At 49.7% G+C, this 26,471-nt stretch overlaps 1 protein-coding gene and 1 pseudogene across 1 annotated transcript; both read right to left on the bottom strand.

Annotated features, from left to right (window-relative positions):
- Window positions 1-8,367: 8,367 nt before the first annotated feature.
- LOC136000345 (olfactory receptor 6E1-like) lies at window positions 8,368-9,500 on the bottom strand (annotated as a pseudogene).
- Window positions 9,501-15,106: 5,606 nt separating this feature from the next.
- On the bottom strand, window positions 15,107-15,688 carry LOC136000275 (olfactory receptor 14J1-like). The gene has a single exon (XM_065654053.1). It carries the CDS (start codon window positions 15,686-15,688, stop codon window positions 15,107-15,109), a length of 582 nt encoding a protein of 193 aa, XP_065510125.1.
- Between the last annotated feature and the right edge of the window lie 10,783 nt (window positions 15,689-26,471).

The raw sequence follows: 26,471 nt of genomic DNA, 5'->3' as shown, positions 1-26,471 counted from the left end.
ATTAAAATAAGAAGAACTGAAGACAAAGATCCAAAGCAAAGGAAGGTGTCAAAATACTTCTCTTTATTTTTCTTTTTTTCTTTTTTTTTTTTTTTTTTTGAGCCTTTGTGGGGGGATTTCTTTTCTTTGAAAAGCAAAGAGTTTTCCAGAACTGGGAATGGATTTAGGACACAAATGTCTTCAGCTCCAGGGACACAGACACCTGGTGCCAGTGTAGATGCCCTGGGAACCCCTGCCCAGGCTCCACTGCATTGCAAGGTGCTCTGGTCTCCCCCAGGTCCTCTGTGATAGATGCCAATCCCAGGCCAGCACCTCAGGTACACTGGGGCCCCTCAAATGGCACTGGCTGTTTATGGTGAGACAACTGATGACTGATGTCTGCCTGGAAAGCTGCACTTTTTTGTTGTTGTTGTTTTTTGGTTTGGTTTGGGGTTTTGTTTTTGTTTTTTGTTTGTTTTGTTTCTTTGTTTCTGGGGTTTTTTGTTGGCTTATTTTTAACATATTAAAACAAAAATCCAAAACAAACAAAAAACCCCCCACCAGAAACACAAAAAAATGCTAAAAAGTGAATTACCAGGAAGTGTACTAAGAGTACGAAAACAAATATTGGTCTTCCCCTGTACTTCTATTACCAACACTCTATTATTTCATCTCCCTCGTCATTCAGGAGTTTCCACCTCTCCTGATTAAATGTCCATGTCAAAGGACAACTTTCTAGCAGACTGTCTGGATGTTTGCCCTTCCCAGTGCTCTCAGGTTTCCTCCTCCACTTGCTCTTTGGTCACTCAGTTGCCTCTCAACTGTCTGGTTTCTGCTTTGAGCTTCGGGGAGTTACAAACTTGCCCCATTCTTCAGAGATTTAATTAACATGGTAGTCAACAGGTTAATTGTGTTTATACCTATTCTTTCCTATCTCTCTGTCTAAAACAGTTCTTGTGTGGATGTCCCTTGTGGATGGTGGACCTCATTAGATCCAGCTTACACACACAGATGAGGAAAGTGGTTTAGTGTTTATGAAATTGTGTAGTGTTTACACAGGAGAGCAGGTGGGAGCTGGTGTACAGGAGCTGCAGCATCCATCTGCAGAGCTCAGTGGAGAAGTCTGATGTGAGGAAAAGTGATGCAAGTCCCAGGTGGCCAATGAGGGAACGGGCAGACTGGGGGTGGGGGGTGAGGAGCAAGGGTGTCCATACAGTGTCCAGCCTCAAGGGACTGTTCTCCTGCCTGTCCAGATGGCTTCAGGAGACCCTCTGGATCAATGTCCATTGTAGAACACTGCTGTCACTTCTTCTATACACTGAAAAATGTCAGAAAGTACCCTTGAAAGAAAAAACCCTCCTTTATGAAATCTTTGAAATCTTCATCAGTAAGTGTCCCATTGAAACCTCTCCAGTTAGTTCTACAAGTCTTGAAGATTGGAAGAAAATTACAGAAAGAAACATCATTCGTTAGGGCTTTCTGTGTTTTAATGAGCCCCATGGCGTATTTGGTGCTGAGTCCATGAACCTCAGATCCCAAGGACAGACTGAAGAATCTCCTCAAGAAGTCCAAGTCAGAAGCAAAGCCCAAAGTACCTTGAAGCATTAATGGGCCCCACTGAGGGCTGTTACTGACAAAGCCTCCCCAGGGACTCGTTAGAGCAGATAATTGGAGGCAGTGATTGCATCAGGCAAAGGCAAAGTGCAGCAGCTCTGATGCTGAGAAAGACATTGATTTGTTTGATGAAGGAGAATGGCCAAGCCTTGACCCCCTGCCCCTGGGAAGGGAGATCCTGTCCCTCACGTGTGTCTCAGGGGTCTTCCTGGGGATGTGGGGATGATGCCCAGTGCAGGACAATGGTGTGACACTCCCTGGAGGGTGCAAGGAGGCAATGGGGTGCCATGGCCATGACAACCATGTGTCTCCTCTTCGGCCTCGCTGGCAGGGACATCAGCCATAGCCAAGGGGACAAAGACCTTGGGTCTTTCAGGGATATCCAGCCTTACCAGCGCCCTTCGCCGTCTCCACCACAGTCCATCCTACACTGTCCCAGGCCTATGGCTGTTTCCCCACAGGCTGCAGACACCCCATGCATTTCCCCACCATGTTCTCACCCCAGTGTGTCCCCACCTGTGCTGCTGTCTCTCCATCCCCACCAGCTGTTCCTTGAAACACAAAGCCATGGCTGATCCAAAGTCCTTCTGAATGAACACAGCACTGTGCTCAGAATGACATTTATTTATCCTGGACCTCCAGAGCCATCATCTTGGAAAGTGATTTTCAGGATTTCTTGAGCTACTACTATTCTTCCCTGTCATGATTTTACCCCAGCCAGCAACTAAGACCACAATAGCTGCTCACATACTCCCCCATCTGACCAAGTGGGATAAGGAGGATAACTGAAGGAAAGGGAGAAACCCATGGGTTCAGAAAAAGCATTTTAATAAGACAATAAAAATAGTATAGTATAATATACTACTGCTACTACTAACATTCTACTGTTACTACTACTACTATGTATATAATAAAATGAAATAAAAAATAAAAAATATTAAAAAGTCAAATTAAATTAAATTTAAAAATATACTCAGTGCAATCCCTCATGTAACTCCAGTCACACGGAACAGCCAGTCTTGCAGAAGGGAGCACCTTGGTCCTGAACAGCTGATCCCAGCAAGAGGGAGCAAAAGGGCAACAGGCAGAAAGGCCCAAGGGCCAACTGTAAAATGGCAGAACGGCAAAAGGCTGAACTCACTCAAAACTCCCAACAGAACAGAACTTCCAAACAAAACTAACCAAAGTAGCTGGAAAACCTGAACTAACGAAAGTAACTAGCCAGAAAAGCCAGCTCCAGCTTTAGACCAAGTACGACACTAATTGTAGGTTGTGGGAATATAATAGAAGACTGGCAAGGAGGAGATTTGTAAATACAAGCTTAAGTGACTGTACCTGGGGTGTAGAAAAACACAAATCACACTTATTTTTGTTTAGCCGCGTGTGCTTCGCAGGTTGAACCTCTGCCTTTATATAACATAGAATTGTGAAAGTCTTATAGGCACCTTCTCCAACAACCTTGAAATTCCTGCCCTATTGCAGGTAAATATCAAAGCAGTGTGGTAAAAGGCACCTGCATGAATCCCTGATATATAGGTGAAACCAGCAGGTCCTGGGATCCAGCCAGGACTGAGCTCTGCGGCACCTGTGCTCTTGCTTGTGTCACCTCTGCCCAGGTGCTTTTTTGAGGATCCCCCCGTTAGCAAGGTAAAGAAAATAAATTACACTTTGCATTTCATCTGCGGTTTGTGGTTGTTCCCGTGACCTGCCTGTGTCAGCTCACACATTTGGCACGGTCAGCATCACCAGAAACAGCCGTGCCATGGTTTGCAAAAAGGTCAAGGACTGGGGCGGCCGTGCTGGTGACTCCCTGTGTTCAGGGATGGCCCAGCACTGAGCGCTGTGCCCCCGTGGCCACTTTCCTGGATCAATTGGCTCTGCCAGAGGCAGGGCCTGAGATTGATGACGGGGCAGTGGTTACTCCCCAGGCAACTGAAACGGCTCTGCATGTGTTGCCATGGAAAGCAGCACTGGATTCTTCTCACAAGTCAGCCAGCAGATGGGTATGGTAATTATTTACCCATCTTAGAGCTCCTGACCGTGAAGTTGTCGCATTACAACATATCAATGGTTGTGTGCAGGAGTTTTACCACCGTATGCTGAACCTGTCAAATCAGTGTCAACCCTCAGAAGCTGGTGTGCAATGCAAAAGGTGTTAATTGGATGTGGCAGATGGGGATGGCTCATGCATTGCTGTTAGGATCCAATCTGGACAGTGTAGCAGTAACAACTGTCAAAATGCAGTTTTTGAGAGGAGCACCTGCCTCACTAAAACCCTTGACGACAGCAGCAGGGACAAATGCTACGGGTAATGTAGGTGCTCTAATAAATTCCTTGGGGGAAATTTGGGCTGTAATTTTGGGACCCTCTGTTTGGGTGGTAAATAAAGGAAAGGCAGCAAAACCAAAAGGAATTACAGCATGGGTTATGAGGACACAAATGCAGAATGACCTTGCACAAGCTGGTATCCCATGGTCAGAAATAGACGGGATCAGAACATCGGAAATGTTTTGCCAACGGCAAAAATTAATGCTTATGCGAAAAATCCAACCGTCCCTAACCCCATCACCAGCACTGTGCCCACCCCCACCTGCCAGCTCAATACAAGACCAGTTTGCCTTTACCTGGCAACAAAAGCAATATACTTTCCAAGTATTGCCTCAGGGATACACAGAATCATAGAATGTCCTGGTTTGGAAGGGACCCACAGGATCATCGAGTCCAGTTCCTGTCCCTGCACAGGACAACCCCACAGTTCACACCATGTGTCTGAGGACGTTGTCCAGTCTCTTCTTGAACACTGTCAGGCTTGGGGCCGTGACACCTCCCTGGGGAGCCTGTTCTAGTGCTCCAGCACCATCTGGGTGAAGAACCTTTTCCTCATGTCCAGCTGACCCTCCCCTGGCACATCTTCCTGCCATTCCATCTGGTTGTATCATGACATCCCCAGCTCTTCAAGCAATCTTGGATGAATCTTATCAGGCCTCATCGACTTGTAGGGATCCAGCTGCAGTAGCAGATCCAGTACAAGTTCCGGATCGTTTGGGAGTTTATCGTTCTCACAGCCGTGGTTTTCCAGCCCAGAGTTATGGGGGCCCACAAGTCCATCATCACTGTTGAAGACCAAGGTGAAGAAAGCATTAAACATCTCAGCTTTGTCTATGTCCCTGTTAATAAGGTGACCATGCTCATCAAGTAACAGGCCAAAGTTATTTCTAGTTTGCTTTTTGCCATTAATATATTTTAAAAAGCTTTTTAAATTGCCCTTCACATTATTGAACAGCTTCAATTCTCATTGAGCTTTGGCAGCATGAATTTCCTCCCTACAACAGCAAGAATCATCTCTGTGGTCCCCCCATGTTGCCTGACAAACACAGTCCCTCCATTTGCCACCAAATGATAGCAGCCAATGTCGCACTCTGGTCAGGTGCCATTTCTGTTTGCCATTATATTGCTGATCATGGCAGTGTCACGATAAGAAACTGAAGTAGCTGTCAAATCACTGAAATTTCATGTAGAGGACCAAGGCCGGGCAACTAATCCAACGAAAACACAGGGCCCTAGTGCTACTGTACTGTTTTTAGGAATAGTTTGGCATAGACAGCTTTGAGAAATACCAAACAGAGCAGCAGTTTTCTGTACCAGCCACAATAAGCAATCGCATGCCTTTGGGGGATCTTTAGGGCATTGCAAAACTTTTATCCCTACATCTTCTGTGGAGGTGGATTCCCCTTGTGAAGGGTTAATAGAAGAGCACAACAAAGTTGATACATTTAAGTCACAAAACACTAGGGAAGTAAATAATATGGCCCCTGACGAGTTGCATGCTCAAGATCGAAATGTGCATATAGCTTGTGGACATCAATCAGCTTATACTGCACGTGCAAGGAACACGGCTCACAATCAAACCCCTTTGCTATTATAGACTTGTAAAATATGCGTACATCTTTGTGCTGCTTGTACTCAGGTACATTTAAGGGCATTATGTAGGCCATGGGGAAAGATAAAACAGGGTCAGTGGGCCTTGCATACCTGTCAGGCTGATTATATCGACCCCCTGCCCCCATCTACAGGGTGGCAATATGTACACACTGCTGTGGATACAGTGTCAGGACTAACTACCGGGGAAATGGAATTATTCACACCAATGGATTGTAAAGTGGGACTGCAGCCTATTGACCTGGAAGTAAAAATTCATATAACTGCAGAGGATGCTGCACAGTTCTGTACCCTGACTTCTCCTCTTATGTTACATCCTTCGTTAATATCACATTCTTGAGTTCTTATATTTCAGGTATCTTCAGTGAACACCTGTGTTTTATCTAGAGGTGACAGTATTGGAACAATGTTATTGGTGCCACAGACCCAAGGTCTAACTGAAGTCCAATCTGAAAAAGTGCAGGCCACGACTTTCCAATCTGTGTGGGCAATTAACCCACACCAGGTTGTTAAACCCAGAGTGATACAGCCCCAGGTTCCAGTATAAGTTGGGAAACGAACTGTTAGAGAGCAGTGTAGGGGAAAGGGACCTGGGGGTCCTGGGGACAGCAGGATGACCATGAGCCAGCACTGGGCCCTTGTGGCCAGGAAGGCCAATGGGACCTGGGGGGTTTAGAAGGGGGGTGGTCAGTAGGTCAGAGAGGTTCTCCTGCCCCTCTACTCTGCCCTTGAAAAAAGGGTTTAGTTCAGATACTACCAGGATATACTTGGGGAACATATGTGTATATTTATAATATATACAACTATGGCACCCTGAGAATGCCCAATCTGGGAAGCTAAGCAGGGTTGGGCCCAGTTAGTGCTTGGATGGGTGACCAGCCTGGAACACCGGGTGCTGTGGGCTGAGCCAGCACTGGCTCCTGATCTCGGAAGCTAAGCAGGGTCGGGCCCAGTTAGTACTTGGATGGGAGACCAGCTGGGAACACGGGGTGCTGTGGGCTGAGCCAGCACTGGGCCCTTGTGGCCAATGGGACCTGGGGGGATTAGAAGGGGGGTGGTCAGTAGGTCAGAGAGGTTCTCCTCCCCCTCTCCTCTGCCCTGGTGAGGCCGCATCTGGAATATTGTGTCCAGTTCTGAGCCCCTCAGTTCCAGAAGGACAGGGAACTGCTGGAGAGAGTCCAGCACAGAGCCACAAAGATGATGGAGAGGAGCATCTCCCATATGAGGAAAAGCTGAGGGAGCTGGGGCTCTTGAGCTTGGAGAAGAGGAGACTAAGGGCTGACCTCATTCATGGTGATCAATATGGAAAGGGGCGGTGTCACGAGGATGGAGCCAGGCTCTTCTGGGTGACAACCAATGATAGGACAAGGGCAATGGGTGCAAGCTGGGACATAGGAGGTTCCACTTAAATATGAGAAGAAACTTCTTCCCGGTGAGGGTGCCAGAGCCTGGAACAGGCTGCCCAGGGAGGCTGTGGAGTCTCCTCTGCAGACATTCCAACCTGCCTGGATGCCTTCTGTGTAACCTCACCTGGGTGTTCCTGCTCCGGCGGGGGGATTGGAGTGGATAATCTTTTGAGGTCCCTTCCAATCCCTGACAATCTTTGATTGTGTGATTCTGTGAAGGGAAACTATCTACTGATAATGCCTGGCTGAATTACTCATTTAATTCCTTGACAAGATGAGTGGGACACCTGATTCAAAGCAGTATTGTAGAGATATGTTTTTCCCTTTTTCTGTGTATGTTTATTGTGTGCCCCTGTAAATTGTTCTGTGCTACACCTCACAAACCCAAATGAACATCTCTGGCTTTGCTATCCCCAGCAGGAGCTGTCTCTTGAGTGAGGGGGTGGAATGTGTGGGAATAATGCAAGAATGGGAAGGAGGAGAACTGTAAATACGCTCAAGCGACTGCAGCTGGGGTGTAGAAAAACACATAAATCACCAGTAGAACCTCTGTGTTTAAACAACAGGCCTGTGAAAAGAGTCATAAAGACACCTTATCGTACATCCTTGAGATTCCTGCAGGCAAAGATCAAAGCAGTGTGGTAAACTGTGCCCGTGTGAAGCCCTACATGAAATTAGCAGGCTGGTTGATCTTCTACCGGGGCTGAATTCTGCAATGCCCGCGTCCCCAGTTGTCTGACCTTTACCCAGGAGCTTAAGTGCTGTTTCAGGGATCCCCTGGTAGCGAGGTATCAAAAATAAATTTGCTCTCGGCAATTGCATTTGTGGCCTCTGGTTGTTCTTGTGACCTGCCTGCATTGGCTCACACAGACAGGACAGACTGCAATGGTTGGGGTCCTTCCCCAAACTTCCCATTGTAAGTCCTATGCAATCCAAAAATATTCTTCCCCTGCGTCGCATAATGTGTCCTACACCCCCAGGCAACAATTCTCCTAGTCCAAGTGATGATCCAGAGAGTTGCTCTCAGTGACTCCTCTTGATGGGTTTCACTACTGGACAATGAGGCTGATGGCTCTCCCAGGGTGGCCCTGGGACAAGATGTTCATTCCCCAGAGCCTGTAATTTGGGTTACGACTTCCCACTGAGCCTCTGTGCTCTTCTTGGTTTTGGAGGTGGGCTCTTGATGAGCTGGTGGCTCTCCAGTGATGGGGCTGAAAGCAGCTGGGACAGGGTATTAACAGAGTTACTTCTCCTGCCATTGTTAGTGTCTTCTTCGTGTGTGCAGATAAGCTTCTTATCACTTAACACAATCCAACAAGAACATAAATCTCCTGAGGTATCTCTGTCTGGAGGTTACATACATATGCATTGGTATTATCTAACATATGATAGCAGATCACTGGAATTGCTGTCCAGAAATGCCTCATGATTAGGGGAAAAGCTGTGCTCTTGTACGGGCAACAGCTTCATTCAGGGCCAGTATCACAGCCTTGTTTCTAAGACTGTAGATGAATGGATTTAAGAATGGGTACAGGATGGTGTTCAGCAATGCTACAATGCTGTTAGTCTCCAAGGAAATATATTCTGAAGGACATGCATAGAGAACAATACAGCTCCCATATGCAATTGCCAAGGTGGTGAGATGAGAAGAACATGTAGAAAAAGCTTTTTTCCTCCCAGATGCTGCTGGAAGATGTAGAATACAGAAAAGGATGCACATGTAAAATGCCAGAGTTAAACATAAGGAACCCAGAAAGACAAATGATAAGAAAACAGAGTCTATTTTCCAAAGCAGGCTGGTGTCAGAGCAGGACAGCTTGAATAAGGGGGAGTTGTCACAGAAAAAGTGATGGATCTCATTTGAGCCACAGAAAGTCAGCTGCGAGAGGATGACCAGGCGGTAACTCAAGAGTGTGAAGCCTGTGACCCAAGTAGCAACAACCAGGTGGATGCAGAGCTGAGGCTTCATGATGGCAGCATAATGCAAAGGTTGGCAGATGGCAACATAGCGGTCAAAGGACATGACAACTAGTAGAACAAACTCTGTACAGCCCAGGGCAAAATAGAAATAGGATTGGGCAAAGCAGCTGCTTAGTGAGATTGTTCTCCTCCCAGAACCCAGGATCACAACCAACTTGATGCTTGTGGAGGATGTAAACCAGATTTCCACGAAGGCCAGATTGCCAATGAAAAAGTACATGGGGGTTTGAAGGCGGTGATCTGCATACACGAGGAAAATGATGGTAGCGTTCCCCATCACTGTTGTCAGGTATATGAGCAGAAAGACCAGAGAGAGTACAAGCTGCAGTCTTTGATCAAGCCCTGAGAAACCCTCTAGGATGAACTCAGTAACTGCAGTTCCATTTTCTGAGGCCACGTTGAATTTCGGTTCGTCAGGCCGAGACAGGAACATGGCAAAAACCAAGTGTGATAATTCCACAGTCTGGGTGAAAGGCTCCCCAAAACTCTCTGCTTCTTTCCTTTCTTGCAGTCTTCCTATAGTACACAGATAGAGGACTTCAAGCACTTCTCATACCCTGATTTTTCTGTATCAAATTTCATTTGGAGTTCTCAGAGAATTTGTTGTCTTCTTTCTACCTTTTTAAAACACTCGTAAAGAATTCTTCCTTCATGACAGAGGATTTTAAAGTCTGTTAGCTATTTTATCCCATTCCTGGCAAATTCCAAATTCATGCAGGTCTGTTGCAAACATCTGTCACACCTATGTGCCTAAGTCATCTCTTCTATTGCACAAATGCTAAACTATCACATCAAATCAAATCAAATCAAATCAAATCATATCAAATCAAATGTACGTCGAAAGATTTTCTTTCTACTTTTGAGTACTTGCCTTTTTGGACAAGGAATCCCTGAGTATCTATTGATTTCAGAATAAGCAGTATCAAGCATCTCTTTCGCAATCCCGTGCTTTCTTCCACAGCTTTGTGCTCTTTGTTTCTTCGGGAAAGGGGAGGGCAGAATAGGCACCAAGTATAACTCATCTTCTTTAGTACTCTAAATAATGACTGAAATTTGTTATGGTTCCACCCGGTCTCATCTGACATCCATCTGCACTGAAATGCAGTTCCTTCCAAACAGTTGCTCATTGCTATTACTATCAAATGTCCTGACCTAAACGCAGACCAGGAGAATAGTGACTGGAAGAGATCTGTAACTTTTCTTTTGCGTGCCAGCTATAGGTTGGGAGGACCCAGCCTTGAGAGTTTTCTCCTCTCTCCATTGATTATACAGGGAGCCTTGGGACAACAAATTCTCATAGGCACCTATTGTGAAGCAGGTGAAACTCACTATTCAAGTCTCACATCTCCGATTCCTTAAGTTATTTTGTTTTTTAAATCAAACTACACATCTAGGAGAAAGAAGGACAAAAAAAAATCCCACATATACAATAAAGACTGGTGTTTTTCCCTTCATCTTTCCATTTGTTTTCAGGCATAGAAAGGAGTAGAGCAGATGGCTCCAAAAAAAAGAATAATTCAAAACGCAAGGGGAGAAGAGAGAGAGGAGGAGATGGTGGGTTTGAGGTGGTGAAACAAAGTTGTGTGGGTGTGCAAGCAGAGCTCTTCAGTCATTAGTCACCTGGGTGGTCCAAGGACTTTCCCATCTCATTGTCCACAGAGACAACAACAGAAAGTGGTCTGAGACAACAGATCAACTTGAAACCAAGTGATTGAGTTCAGTCAACCTCCTTCAATATCATCCACCTCCAAAATAAGCAAAAATTAGTCACCTTCAAATTAAATGTTGGCCTGACTCGTGTGGGATTTCTCCAGGTGGGATTCCAGACAGTGCTGGAGACAGGCAGATCCTGCTGTGCCTGGGCCTGTTTCCTGTGCGTAAAGGTAGTTTTTAACATCCTGGGTGAAGAACCTGACTGTTTCAGAGATCTCTGTAGCAGTTTCTGCTGCAAAACTGAATAAAATTGAGTAACAGTAATTACTTAACTTGCTTGCACATGCCAGAGAGGATGTGCAGGACAACAGGCTGGCTGAATTGTAAGAACTCAGCAGAACTGTTGTACAGGGAGCCTCACTTGATCCACTTGAAGACACTCTTGCAAAGATCCTTGCAAAGGAGTCTCTTCCAATCTATGGTATTTCATAATTCAATTAATCTTTTCCTCAGAGAGCTCTTCAAAGAATAGGCAAGGAAGTAAAAGAGACAGAGGGAAAGAAGTAGAGATATAAAATGTGCCAATACAAATTGAGAAGATCCTCTGAACAGTGTTTCCCAACTCAAACCATTGGTAGGCAATGTATTTTGGGAAATGGCTGCATAAAAACATTCACATAGAGATACAGTATTTAATTAGCTTGCTGACACTTGCCCATGGTACTGTCAAAACAAACAAACTAACTAACTAACTGACTATGAAGAGTTTCATGAAAATTGGTTTAAAAATACTGGCAGTTGTGGAAAGGAAGACTTTTTGAGCTATTACACAGAAGTCTTTTCTGCAGAGGGCTCAACTATTTCCTAAAATCTACATTCAGGGGTTGATTCAGTTGTTTGCACAGAGGTGGCCACTGCCTCCAACATACCCTGGGGTAGCTGAAGCACCATGTGGGACTGGGAAAAGTCTCCCAGGACCTATGGGAGCTGTTCTGGAGCACAAGCTGTTAGGCATGAGCTGCTGGGTGGGCTGAGCAGGGACCTCAGCAGCACAGCAGCCCATTGTGTCCCGTTGGATGCTGCTGTGAGGTCACTTCTGTCACAGAAACTGACTGACCAGCAGCGGGAAGGCAAATACTCAGAGGTCATGAGGGCCATCAGAAAGCTGCTCCCAAGATGATGACAGATTTGGGAAGGTCAAGGGGAACTGGGACAGGAGAGATTGGAGATTTGGGGGAGGAAAGAATGGCTTGGCCAACAGAGGTGAAAGATTTGGAGGGTTTCAGGTAACAGTGATGCCGCTGTGACACTGACTGTGAAAACATTCATGTTAGGCCCTTACCTGTGTTCTAAGCAGTAATCTTAAACTCTAACCTTACCCCTAAATGCTAGTCCCCACCCTGACAGTAATGCACTACTTTAAACCCAAACCTCAAAATTTACCTCTAAGCCAAATCCCAAACCCATAACCCCTTATTGTTAGTGTTACCTTTTCACTCACTTTAACCCCTACCCTGTATCCCTAGCCTTAAGATACCAGCCTTAACCTTAGGCCTCACCACAACCCTAAAAAAAACCCCTAACTCACAAAGCTAGCCCGTACCCTTAACACTAACCACGCACCTAGGCAGATTACCAGATGCCTAAATCCTAACCCTGAACAGCGAGCTCTAATCCCTAATCCCTAAATTGAACACCTCATCCCCAGAGCTCTCATTCCCGTGCTCAACCCCCATCACCTCCAACCCCTCTCCCTACCCTACTTCAGCAATTTGGCCCCTTGGGGCAAGCCAAGGTTATTCTGGAGCAGCCACGGGGCATCTGAAGAGGGATGTGAGGTTACAGGTACCTGACCAGCTGTCAAGCCCAAGGAGGAGATGGGCAGGATTGCTGGGATGAGGTCTATGGTGCTTCAGAGACTCATGGGCATGTGAGAGGCACATGGCTGTGATGGTGGCTGTGAGGTCACTTCCACCTGAGTACCTGATAGGCCAGCTTCAGGCACATGACTGGTCTATGTGTGTATCATTGAAGCTGTGCCTAAGGAACTGATAAGCCACCAACATGCATGTAGGTTGGATGCTGTTTGCAAAGTCTCTGCTGCCCTAGCACCTTGCAGGACTGGCATGGAGATGCACCTGGCAGTCAGAGAAAGATCACCAGCAGGTGCATGGGCTTGGAGGCTGACAATCATTTTACTTTTATCTGCAGCAGGCACATGCCTTTAGTCTCATCCAGCAAGCTGAAAGGCCAACAGCTGGCATGTGGCTTGGAAGATCATGGTGAGGATACTTCTTTCTGGTCAGCTGAGAGACCACAAGCAGGCTGACGGGCTGGGTCAGACACCTTAAGGGTGGATTCTGAGATCATGGAACTTTGCTTGATAATGGGAAAGAGCAGAAGAAAGAGAGAAACTGCTGCAAAGTTCTGATTGGAATGTGGAGACGGGACATGATGAGCTCAAAATGTCACTTGAGGGCTGCACTGTGGTGCAAGAGGTCACCCAGAGGGAGTCTGCGATCAGCCCATGGCTTTGTGTTTCACGGAACAGCCAGGGAGGGTGGAAAGACATCAGTGAAGTATGGAAATGCCATGGCGAGAGCAAGGTGGGGAAGAGATGGGTGTCTACAGCCATGGGGAGAGAGGGGCAGGTGTGGGACAGCGTAAGACAGTCAGAGGTGGAGGTGGCCAAGGGCTCTGGTAGGGCTGGAAGGCACCCACAGAACAGAGATCTCTGTCCACTTGGCCATGGCAGTTGTCTCTGCCACAGACCTGTGAGGAGACAAGTCCTCATGGCACAGGGGCCTCATTGCAGCCCCACAGGGAGGTGTCAGGCTGTTGTTCTTCACTCAGCATCACACCCACATCCCACTACCCCAGGAAGAGCCACGCAGGAGGGACAGGATCTGCCTTCCCAGGGGCTGGGCTGAGGGCTTGGCCTTTCTGCCTCATAAATCGAACCAAAGGTTTTCTCAGCATCAGAACTGTCTGTACGTGACCTTTGCCTATCTGCCATCATGGCCTCCAAGTATCTGCTCTAACGACTCCATCAGGAGGGTTTGTTGGTAATTGCCGTCAGTTGGGCCAATTAACGCTCCCAGACACTTTGGCATTTGCTTCTGACTTTACGTTCTTGAGAGGTTTTTTCAGTCTCCTCTCAGTATCTGAGGTTCATGGACTCAGCACCAAATGCACCATGGGGCTCATAAAAGTGGAGAAAGCCCTAAGGATCCGTGTGTCTACCATGATTTTTGAAAAGTCTTCAAGACTTGTACAGTAAATTAGAGAGGTTTTAGAAGTCCAGTTGAAGATTTCTATAAGCATTTAATAATTTTTATTTTCATATTTAAGGATTTTTTCATTACTTTTCGGTTTATGGAAGAGGTGATACCAGCATTTTCTAATTGATATTGATCCAGACTGTCTCCTAAGGAGGTCTGGACAGATTGGAAAAGTAGTCCCTTGAGGTCTGACACTGTGTGGACAACCTTGCTCCTCACCTCCCAACACCACTATTTCTGTCATCGCACATCTGGGAGTTACATCATTTTTCCTTACATCAGACTTCTGCACTGAAGGCTGCAACTGGATGTTCAAGCCCCATTCCACAAATTTCCACCTGCTCTCATTAGAGAACTGGCTGCAAACAGGCACAAAAAGGTTTTTCTTGGTTTTGAACACACAAATTCAAATGTGATTAGATCATCAAAAAGATAAAACACAGGCCTCAGCTCTATGCCAAGTCCAAGCTGGCTCCAGTGAGTTCCACCTTCCAGAAGGGAGAACCATGCAATAAATGTTTTTGAGAGATAGATAGGAAATTAGAAACACAATTAAAAGACATGGTTTAGTGCTTTCCCTTTGATGACTCCACCTCGGGCCATGTCTCACTCTGCGGGGTCCTGTCACTGCCCACCTCAGGCACACCCGGTCCGCGTGTATCTCATGGGCTCTCCGGGCAGCTCCTGATTCCTCTCCTGGAGGATTGTCCTCTGCCCCATCATGCACTGGGACGGTGCATATCTCAGTGACCATTCACCATCTCCACTGTCAACAGACAACAAGGGATGTGTCCTGCTGCATCCTGCTGTTGCCCTTGCCCATGGATCAAGTGAAACAGCAGCCCCGATTCGCAGGTGTCAGAGAGGGAACGACCACTGAGTTGCTCATGGGCAGCCCCAAGGCCACTAGGGCTGCTCCTCCATGGGGCAGCATTTGCCTCCTGGACCCTCCTGCGTCCTGGGGTTGCTCCCCCAGCTCCAGAGGAGTGTGAAGAGGTGGGACCTGAGACAAATTTGTTTCTGCTGCTTCATTTATTGAGTTTATCAAAAACTAAGGAGCGCATATACATATGTACATGAGGTCTTTGGTTCAAGAAAAGACACGCAGGAGGCCAAGGATTATATTATTACAGCCATGAACCAAGAAACAAAGCCCAGCAAAAGCACTATGGAAAAATATAGACACATAAGAAGAAAAGTTAGTCCTAGCTATTTCTCTTGCAGCTCTAGTGACATAGTGTGAACCTTAGTAACCTAAAGCAGTGAGTATTGAAATATTTTCCTCAGGGCATCCTTGAGCTCCTTGTTCCTCATGCTGTAGATGAGGGGGTTCACTGCTGGAGGCACCACTGAGTACAGAACAGACACCACCAGGTCCAGGATGGGGGAGGAGATGGAGGGGGGCTTCAGGTGGGTGAATATGGCAGTGCTGACAAACAGGGAGACCACGGCCAGGTGAGGGAGGCACGTGGAAAAGGCTTTGTGCCGTCCCTGCTCAGAGGGGATCCTCAGCACGGCCCTGAAGATCTGCACATAGGACAGCATGATGAAAATAAAACATCCCAAAACCAGAAAACCAAGGAAAGCAACAAGCCAAATTTCCCTGAGGTAGGAGTGTGAGCAGGAGAGCTTGAGGATCTGGGGGATTTCACAGAAGAACTGGTCCAGGGCATTGCCCTTGCACAGTGGCAGTGAAAATGTATTGGCCGTGTGCAGCAGAGCATTGAGAAACCCACTGGCCCAGGCAGCTGCTGCCATGTGGACACAAGCTCTGCTGCCCAGGAGGGTCCCGTAGTGCAGGGGTTTGCAGATGGCAACGTAGCGGTCGTAGGACATGACAGTGAGGAGACAATACCCTCCTATTGCCAAGAAGGCAAATGAAAAGAGCTGTGCAGCACATCCTATGTAGGAGATGGCCCTGGTGTCCCATAAAGAATTTGCCATGGATTTGGGGACAATGGTGGAGATGCAGCCCAGGTCGAGAAGGGCGAGGTTGAGGAGGAAGAAGTACATGGGGGTGTGGAGGTGCTGGTCACAGGCTATGGTGGTGATGATGAAGCCATTGCCCAGGAGGGCAGCCAGGTAGATGCCCAGGAAGAGCCAGAAGTGCAAGAGCTGCAGCTCCCGTGTGTCTGTGAATGGCAGGAGGAGGAACTGGGTGATGGAGCTGCTGTTGGACATTTGCTCCGCCTGTGAACATGAGGACCTGTCATAGGAGAAAAAGACAGTGACAAGTTAGAGGAGACTTCTCTGAGAAAAATAAACATGCCATTTCTCACGGAAAACCTCATCCTTGATGGAGGCATGTGTCAGCTAATTCTCCTTTTCTACCAAATGACAAACACGGGTCATCACAGCTTAAAATGCAGCTTGGGCACCTAGTTTCCATGAGTGCACCTCTGTGGCAAGACCCTCCTGGGTTGGTGTCAGAACTGAAATGGACCCACATTCCCACCCCAACCCCAGAGAGTCAGAGCACCAGGTGGAGAAATAGGGAAGAAAACTGCAGTGCTCCTGAAAAATAAAGCAAGGACAGAAAGGCAGACGGGCATGATGTGAAACCTTCTCCTTACCTGGCTGTGCTGCTGCCACTCACATGATGACACTGTAGAGCAAGTACTTGTAGCACCTTTTTTGTGTACCACATTCCAGAAACCCTTCACCTGTAGGTCCAGCTGCTGAGGTGGAGACTCGTTACCTGGACCCCATGGCTTTGGGGCAGAGGCTCTGCTGGGGAGGGGAGAAGACCAGGGGGTTGCACTGGGAAATGCGTCTGCACTGCAGGGGAGGGCAGAGGTCTTTCTGAATCACCTCCCCAGCATTTCTGGTCACAGCTCCCTCTCCCTGCCCATGTCTCTGCTGCATGGAGCTGTCCCTGCTGGGAGCTGTTTCTCTGCCCCTGACTCTGCTCCCTGTCGGTGTCACATACCCCGTCTCCCGTGCTCAGCTCTGTCCTGCTCATACCTGCTGGCACTGGGCACTGCCCAGGGGCAGCTCTGTGTGTGCAGGAGCTCAGGAGCAGCTCTGACAAGTCCTAATGAGGACTGGGGTCTTAGCACCTTCTCCAGGACAAAGAAATAAATTCCCATGTCCCACTGCGCACCCAGACAACCAAGAATGGAAAAAACTCAAAACTTAAAATTACCCCTATCAGATAAACACTTCCTCAGTGTCCTTCAGAAGGAATCTCTGCAAATGTCCTGGGGGTGAGCTGGAGCTCTGAGCAGCCCTGACCCACACAGTTCACTCTCAACAGCAGAAGGACCCTGCCCTGCCGGGAGTCACTCCTTCCCCCAACAGCTTCTCCCTCAGTGTTGTTGGGATCTCCCCGGTCAGGCTGAGCGCTGACCCTGGCAGGTGGCAGAGTCCCTGCAGGGACCCTGCTCTGCAGGACAGCCCTGGGCATCCCTGGGTGCTCACCCAGCTTCACATCCTGCAGCTGGGAGAAGGCAGCTGTCGTGCCCTGTCCATGCAGGGAATCCCTGCTGAGGTGCAGATCCTTCTCCTCCATGCCAGCCATGGGATGTGTGAAGTCTGGGTGATAATTGCAGGATCCTCATCTGCACCACCCTGCACCCAGAGACTTACTGTGTTAAGGACTGTGAAGATTTCCCTTCGAGTGATCTCTCAGCATCCTCCAACCCCAGACTGCATTTCCCCTCTCTCCCTGGCTCCTCTCCCCTCGGTGCTGCAGGCAGAGCCCTCAGCCCTGCTGCGCTTTGCAGAGGAGCTGCTCCTGGGCAGAGCTGTCTCTCTGCAGCGCTGCCGCTTGCCATGAGCTCCCTCTGTCCCAGGAGCCCAGCCCAGCTCAGCAGCACAGGAGCAGCCCATGATGTCCCTTTCTCTGTCCCCTCTGGGCTCCCTCCAGGTGGCCCTGGGGCTCCATGGGCACGTCCTTTGAAACAAACTCAAGTAATCAGTGATGTTGAGTCTCTCTTCTCTGCACAGACACTTCTTGCCAGCATTGTATTCTTCTTATTAGAAAATAAATTGGTATGAGAATCATCTTTTCTTGTCCCATCATTAGACAGGACATCAGAAAGGTTACAGCAATGGATCTAATTTCTCCAAGCTGGCAGAGGAATATCTTCAGTTAAATGAATTCAGGCATTTTGTTCTGGGTTATACTCATAGGGCTAGAAAGACATTCATCAATCTTTTGACCATCTCATGTCTCTGCTCTGAAGCAAAGCCTTTGCACACATGGGCTCTTGAACATTTGGTACCAGGTTTCCATGGGGTAACTCAGAGGTTTCCTGGTGCCACAGCTGGCGTGGTTCAGCCCAGATGTGAGGCAATGTCCTCAGCCAGGGACCTGACTGGGTGAGCTGGAGCTGTCAGTGTTGCAGACAGAGCTGTGACACGGATGGAATAAACTGCCAAGGCAGGGTGGCAGAAGTTAGTTCATCTGGTCTTCAGGGACAGCAGCCTCCAAGCACAGCAACAGTCCAGAGCAAAACTCAGTCTAGTCCTGTAAGGCTATTAAGGGTCACCTAATGAGCTGTTACTACTGCAGGAACAGTTAAAGGAGAAACAAAGACACTGGGTGGCCACCAATGACTTTAATAAGAAAAAGAGGTGAGAATCCCTGTGTCCTCTTCTCCTCTGTCTTCACCAGCAAGTTCTCTCTGGCCTCTGTGACTGGAGGCAGGAATCTGGATGAAAACAACCAGCAGTGGGTGCAGATCAAGTCAGGGGTCACTGGAACTAACACAATCCTTTCCAGTCTATGGGACAGGAGGGGCAGCATCCCAGGAGCTGAGACAGCAGGACGATGTCACAGTGAGGCCACTCTCCACCTTCTTGGAAAGCTCATGGAGACTGAGGGGACTCCCTGACCACTGGCAGCTCTCGCACATTGTGTGCACTTTTCAAAAATGGCCAATGGGTGAGCAGGGGAACCGTGAAATGTGTTATTGTGATTCGTGTCACTATAAGAGTATATCAGGGGACAGAAATAAGTATTAGTGTACTAACATTGCGAAAATGCGCCGACAAGAAGTTAAGATAAGTGCACTGACTTAACCAATTAAGGCATGGAGCAAGGACACTGGATGTTGTGGTTAGGTAGCACTAACGACTTACGTAAAGAAAAGGATATTGCCGTTAGGTAGCGCTAACAACTTGCTTAAAGAAAACCCACTTTACGCATGCACCGAATAAAGGGTAAAGAAAAGGACACTAAAGAAGAGGAGAAGCCTTCCTCCTGAGGACCACCAGGAGGGGAGAGACGACCACCTAAACCTCTGAGACGTGTGCAGAAACCTCAACGCCACGTTCATCTGGGGAATTGAAACTAGGAGGATACTTCTTGGAAAAGGGAACTTAAGAAAGTATAAAAGACCAAGGGAAAAAGTAAGCGGTGTGAGTGTTGGTGGAGCGGTGACTCCCCACATACCCAGCGCTGTTTTCTTGCCTTTTATTACCTAGCCTTTTGCTTTGATATCTGTTAATAAAATGACTGATTCTGATTGAAACTCAACCAGACTCAAGTCCTGTTTATCAGAGAACTAAGGGCTGTGCCCCAGAACATGTCCACTGGGACCCCATTTCTGGGTGTCTGGAAGAGAAGGTGACGGGGTTTACCCAGGGCAGGTGGTGTCTGTCCATCCTCTTTGCTTCCTGTGAGGAAAGGACAGGGTTGCAGGACGTGGGGAGAGCAGTGGTCTGTTACCTGGAAGTCAGCAAGGCATTCAGCATCATCCCCCACAACATTCTTGTGTCCAAGGTAGGATATTATGGTCTGTGTAAGTGTGTAAGTAGATGAGTAAAAACAATCTGGATGTTTGGGCTTGGAAAGGTTCTACAGAAAGAGAGAAACTTCCCAATCCTGAGGACAGTCAAGCACTGGAAGCTGTTTCCCAGGAGTGCACATTCACTCTACCCCAAAAATTGCCAAAGAGGTGTTTGGATAAAGGCCTGAGTAATCTGCTCTGACCCTGCTTTTGAGTGCCCAGAGCCTCCTTCTTGGGGCCCAAATCCTCATGTTTAGGGTCCCAACGTGTCTTTTATCACCCACGGCCTCTGTCCAGGGCCCACAGTTTCATTTTTAGGCTGAGCTCGGCTCGTTGCCTGGCAACAACCAACCAGAAGTCTATGGGGAGTCAGGGGACCGAGGACAGCCAATGTCATTTGAGGAGGTGGGGCAAGTCATGTGATTGATACGTAACCAGCCAATCAAGCTTTGAGGCCTGCAGGAAAGGTGGTGAGAGCTGAACAAACTGGGCAGCGTTCAGGGGCAGGCCGTGCTGGCTGCACCAATCACAACTGGCAGGAGTGCAGCACATGAATGGTTGACAAGTGGTCTGACCACTCATTTGATGGGAGGAGCCAGGGGGGAAATCCCAGACAGCCAATCAGCGGATGCAGCACCTCAGGGCAGGGTGGGCCCCAAACCAGGGCAGAGTGACAGCCCAGGCAGCCAATCCCAGACAGCATCAGCTCAGGGCAGGAGACTGACAGCCCTCCCGACCAATGGCAGTGGAGAGTGATGTGAGCAGAAGGCGGCTCCGCGGGCGGCCAGGCCGAGCTCTGACATGGTGCCCATCAGGGCTCCCCTGAGCTCGAGCAGCCCCGGCCCAGCCCCGGGGCCCCTTCCTCTCTGCCGCCCTCCCCGTCCCTCTCGTCCCCCCAGCCACCCCCATGTTCCAGACCCCGCGTCTCCGTGGCACCACCCGCTCACACAGTCGGTATCCCGGGCCGTGCCGCTGGAACGCAGCCATGGGTCATCCGACTTCCCACCGCCACCGCCGACCGCGTCCAACCGTTGTGGCCCCCGCTGTACCCTGGGCCACAGCCCCCGCCGTGGGGCAGAGGCCCCACCAGACCCAGCACCCGCCATCCTGACAGGGGCTGAAGAGGCCCCAGCGTCTGAGAAGCTTCATCTGTGCTCTGCCTCGTGGATGGTGGGAAATGCCCCGTGGCGCTGGTTACAGCAATGGAAGCGGAGCCACTGGCAGCGCAGAGCCCAACCCATCGGGGCTGCTGAATCCTGGCGAGATATCGTTGCCCGGCTGGAGAACCTGCCTGTGAGAGTGCGCCACGTAGAAGCTCATGTGCCCGAGAGTCGGTCACTGAAGAACCTGATCCGAACAACCAGCGGGGGGATCGAGCTGCCCAGATTAAAGTGTCTGAGGTAGGTTTGCACTGGCAAGATGAAGGTGAATTATTGATGGCCCATTGGGCCCACAGTGCCTTCAGGTCATCAAGGAAGGGATATAACACATAGATGGGCTCGTGATCGAGGGGTGGACGCTGTTGCACAGGTTATTCACCATTGTGAAAGACTGGCTATGATCAAGCAAGCCAAGCGGTTAAAGCCTGTGTGGCATGGAGGGTGATGACTGAAGTGTAAATATGGGGACGCCTGGCAAACTGACTATATCACACTGCCACAAACCCGCCATGGCAAGAGCTCTGTGCTTACAATGGCAGAAGCCACTATCGGATGGTGGGAAACCTACGCTGTGCCCCACGGCACTGCCCGCAACACTGTCCTAGGCCTTGAAAAGCAAGTCGTGTGGTGAAACAGCAATGCAGAAAGAACTAAGCTAAACAACAGGACTCATTACTGGAACATCCTCACAGACACTTGGGCCAAGGAGCACAACAGTGAGTGGGTCTGTCACATCTCCGTCATGCACCAGCCTCCAGGAAAATGGAGTAGTGCAACAGACTGTTACAGACTATGTTCCGAGCAATGGGTGGTGGAAATTTAGAAACTGGGATTCAAATTTAGCACCCAGGTGCCCAGCGCTGAGCTGACCCTGTGCCTCCCAAAGGGACAGCCTGACCTCCCTGCCCAGGTGCAGGGTCACAGTGGGGCCCTTTGTGACCTCACATTGTGACACCCACTGCCCTGCCTGTGCTCAGCGCAGCTGTGGCCCCAGCCCCCACTGTCCGACAGGACGGCGACGGGACAGGGCAGGAGCACGGAGCTGGCGAGAGCCCCCGAGCGTAGCCCACGTCTTTCAGAGATTTAGCAAATCATTTTGGTTGGAAGTGACCCTTAAGACCATCGAGTCCAGCCATATCCTAACTCTAGCTGCCCCTGGCAGACTCCCCTCTGCCCCCGGCAGACTTGTGCTGAAGACTCCCCGAGTGCAACCCAAGTCTTTCCCAGCTGCCTCCGGCAGACCCCTGGCATTTTGCCAAAGCTTCCCCCTTCTCCACCTATAACTCTTTGCTTGGACCCACAAGATGGCAGAGAAACATCTCGGCACCACCAGGGTGGCCCTGGAGGAGGACAGGGCTCCCCAGGGGAGCGGATCTCCAGTGGAGCCCCAGGAGCTGTGCATGGCCCAGCAACTGGAGATGGGTGAGTGAGGGGCCCTGATTGTCTGGGCAGGGCGGGGGCTCAGCGAGCGCTCCCTGCTCGACACCAGGATCACGTTTCCCCTCACGCTGGCAGGGGGGGTCCCACGGGTGGTGGTCATGATGCTGCCTGAATGCCAGGGCTGCTCCGAGCTGGGAGCCGGCCCCAGCACAGCCTCTGTGGGCAGAGGAGACCCAGCTCCTGCTCCAGGGCACGGGCAGCGAGAGGCAGCAGGGCGGGCAGGCAGCAGCCGTGCTGTGGGACAGAGACCTTTCCTGCCCGTCTGAAGCGAGTTCCTTACCCGCTGCACTAGAGGCTTTCCCTGTCTTGCCTGGGGTCTGCTGGGCACCCTCCAGCCCTGACACGCTGGGGGATGATCCAGTTCAAGACTCCAGAGGGAAAGGAAATTTGCCCAAGCCACTGAAGTCAGAGTGTGTGTTTGTTGCACTTTCGGCAAAGTGAGCAGGGGAACACACTATTTTCCAAAACTGTGCCTTCATCAGGAAATTTCAAGGGCAGTGTGAGGCTTCCCAGAGTGTTTCTGTGTTGGAGGATAGAGCTGGTGCTCTATCCTGGGTGCTCCTGTACAGAACTCAGCTTTTAAATATGCTTTTGTGCAATAACATGGTCTTATCTCTCTTCCAATGTGCTTTCTTGGCAGTCGTTGCTGAGGGAATGGCTCCGCCGCAGAGGATCCTCTTTCCCCCGCAGAAGATTTACATGGGCTGGCAGCACAGCCAGAGAGCTGGAGCGGGACTGCACAACCTGGGCAACACGGGCTTCCTCAACTCCATCCTGCAGTGCCTGACCTACACCCCGCCTCTGGCCAACCACCTGCTCTCTGGGGAGCACAGCCGGGCCTGTCAGTACTTTTCAGAACTTTTCCTTGTACATCTGTTGGGCACTGCCCAAGGGCTCCCAGAATCTGGAAGCTGATCAGCTCCCTGAGTTGGTGTTCTTTGAACACTCAAGCCTAGAAGCGGCTTGTTGTACCTGGATGTATTCATCTTTAGAAAGGCACCTGTTTCTAGCCCGGGCTCTTGGTCCCTATTCCTGCAAGTTAATCTCCTTCGCTTATTGCACAGAAAGCTTCCGTCAGTTCAGCATCCCTCTGAAGAAAGTTTTCTGTGCACTTAAACGTCCCGGGCTTGTTGGGACTTGGGCCCCTTGGGAGGAGTGGAGAATTCTTACAACTTCTTAGGTTTCCCATTGCTGTGGATATTCTGGAAACCTGAGGAGCTTCCCTCTCTCCCTCCCCATCTCCCTCCCTCTCCAGGTGGCCAGGAAGGCTTCTGCATGATGTGCAGAATGGAAGCGCACGTTAAACAGGTCCTGCATTCCTCAGCCAGTGCCATCGAGCCTTGGGCTGTTGTTGATGTTCTCACACGTAAGTCAGTCCAGCTGCTGTGACATGTTTTATGCCATTCTCGTAGGAGAGAACTAGTAACTTCTTCTTCCTTAGAAATAGGAGAAAATTTCGAGCATGGCAGGCAGGAGGACGCCCACGAGTTCTTACGCTGCACCGTGGATGCCATGCAGAGAGCTTGTCTGAGCGGAAGCAGCAAGTAAGCACAAGCAAATTGTCTTTCCAGCGTTCCCAAGCCCTTTGGACTCCTTGATGTCCTCCCCTCAAGGAAAACTATGCCCAGGGCTTTCAGACAAAGCCAGGCTCTTGGAGGAGATAACTCTCTGCCTTCCCATTGGTTTGCAGCTTGGACATCTCCTCTCAAGCAACTACCATCGTCCATCAGATCTTTGGGGGCTTTCTGAGATCCAGAGGTACTTTTCCACAGCTACTGCTCTCCTTGGAATCGTCTGTGCCCTCCTGTCTGCCTGCGATAGCAGCTGATTGTGTGATTGGCGCAGTGGGTGTGAGGAGCGTAACCCGGCACAGTCTGTTGACTTCCCCTCTCGCTGAGCATTTCCATTTGCCTTCCAGTCACGTGCTGGAGCTGCCAAGCGGTTTCCGATTCCTACGAGGCCTTCCTGGATGTTCCTCTGGATATCAAAGTAAGAGGGTTTGTAATTGTGCTTCAAGATGTCCCAAGGCCACTGGAGCTTTCCAGAATCTACACAGTTGGCTTAAAAATGTATCCGACAAACAACAAGAGAGCTTCATGGTGGCCAGGAGGTGGAATGGACTGTGTTCTCCTGCAGAGGCCTTGGCAGTGGTCTCCCTGTCGGTGCTGGTTTCAGCTGGACAGGCACACGTGCCCCTCTCTGCACTGTGACGTACCCTCCTCCTTCTTCCCTTGCCCTCCCTCAACACCCGTCTGGCTCCCAGGCTCATGGGGGGTGTTGTTTCCATCACTGGTGGCCCGCACACCATCGTAGCTGAACTGTGCGGTGCCATGAAGAGGTGGCTCTGGGGAGTGCTGGGAATCCCTGGGGAATGAGGGAGATGTTCAGCATCACACCCTCTTTCTGCCTCCTTCTGGACACTGCTTGTGGGTTCACAGTGGGTCTCCTCAGCGTCATCGAGCTGTTTTCTTGTGTAAACTCCTCCTAAGTGTTTGGGCGAGGGCATTTCCCAGAGCTCAGGGCTCTCCCTTCTCACTCCTCCAGGCAGCCGCATCTGTCACCGCAGCTCTGGAGGACTTTGTGAAACCTGAGCACCTGGATGGCGAAAACTGCTTTAAATGTAGCAAGTAAGATGATTACTAATGACATATTAATACTAGATGCTGCGTGAAGGTGTCATTGAGTAGAAGTCATGTTTTCACATTGGTTTAAGGCACAGTAATGAGAGGCAGGTTTTCAACATGGCCTCATGGTACTGAATAGCCTTAAAATAGCGTCGGGATGTGTGAGACAGGAAAGGCTGTCTGGCCTTTGGGGAAAACATGGTGCGTTTCAGCCCTTGGCTCTGTACTTGCTTTCAAGGTGTGACAAGATGACTGCCGCCTCCAAGAGGTTCACGGTCCATCGCGCGCCCAAGGTTCTCACGGTGTGTCTGAAGAGGTTTGAAGCTTTCACCGGCGACAAGATCAGCAAGGTGTGTACACAACTGGAGGGCAACGTTCTCTTCCTGGAGCGGGTTTCCCAACGCCAGACGTTCTGTCACAAGCAGCTCATGTTGAGATTCTCATGTTCCCTTCTGGGGACAGTTCCCATGGGAAGGCAAGCGTGTCCTCTGCTCCCACAGAGCTGCTTTGGCCCAGATCAGTTTCCTGCCACCCAACCCATGACATGTTGCTTTAGGGATAACCAAGTGCTGATGATTCCAAACGACGCATTTCTACACTTCTGGCCTTTAGCCTTGAGAGGCTGTGTCCTCAAATGTTTCTGGATCATTGCTGAGCCCTCCTGCTCTCTCCGTAGGTTGTGGAGTATCCCCAGTACCTGGATCTTCGCCCGTACATGTCTCAGACAGCTGGAGAACCGCTCCTCTACTCCTTATACGCCGTCCTGGTGCATGGAGGTGGCAGCTGCCGTGCAGGACACTACTTCTGCTACATCAAGGTGAAAAGCAACTTCCTTCTGAACAAGGGAAAAATGTATCCCGAGGAAAACCAACTTTCCTGGCCGTGTTCTGGCAGCCAAGGATCTGAGTGGAGAAGGTTTCCTCAGGGGCTGGATCGGATTTGTTTTGGAACACGCCTGGTTCGGCAGGTTTTGGCTTGTGTTTTTGTGGAGGAGCCGTGCCGTTCATCTCCAGATACCGACACTCTTCTTTGCAGGCCAGCGATGGACTGTGGTACCAGATGAACGACGAGACTGTGGTTCTTTGCGACATCGACACAGTTCTCAGGCAGCAAGCCTATTTACTGTTTTACATCAGGTAATCACAAATTTTAAGCTGTGCTCAGAATACGTTTCCTTTTCCTGGCTTTGCTATTTTTCTTCAGATCCTCTGGAGTGTTTCTGTCATAGCAGACAATTACCACCTGCATCGTTCAGCCCAATCAAATTTCGCATTTGTGGTCTTAGTTACATATTCTCTCTGTCATATAAAGTGCTCCAAGAAAATGCCTGAACCCAGAAGAGGCTGCAAGAACAGCCCTCAGCAGAGACCCCTCTTTTTTCCCCAGGTGCTCTGGTTTGAAAGTTGGACAAAGGGCTTCTTCCTCACCGGCACCATCACAGGCCCTTTCCCTCCTCAGTCAGTGGGCGGCCGGCAGTAAGCAGGTGGGTTCTGTGGGACCGCAGGGTCTGCCCTGTAGGACTAAGGTGGCTGTGGGGAGGTCGTCAGGGCACCAGATGGACAGCGGGTTTCTTTCAGGGATCTTGGCAGCGCTCTCTTTTCCCTCCCACACAGCAGCTTTCTGCACATTTGCAGCACGGCTCCCTCTCCCAGCATCCCAC

This window comes from Caloenas nicobarica, chromosome 32 (genome assembly GCF_036013445.1).
Source record: "Caloenas nicobarica isolate bCalNic1 chromosome 32, bCalNic1.hap1, whole genome shotgun sequence".
NCBI lineage: Eukaryota > Metazoa > Chordata > Aves > Columbiformes > Columbidae > Caloenas > Caloenas nicobarica.
This window is presented reverse-complemented; position numbering and strand designations above follow the sequence as displayed.

Bases quoted from the DNA above. Each gene is read 5' to 3' on its own strand.
- LOC136000275 (XM_065654053.1), bottom strand. From the start codon at position 15,688: ATGTCCTACGACCGCTACGTTGCCATCTGCAAACCCCTGCACTACGGG.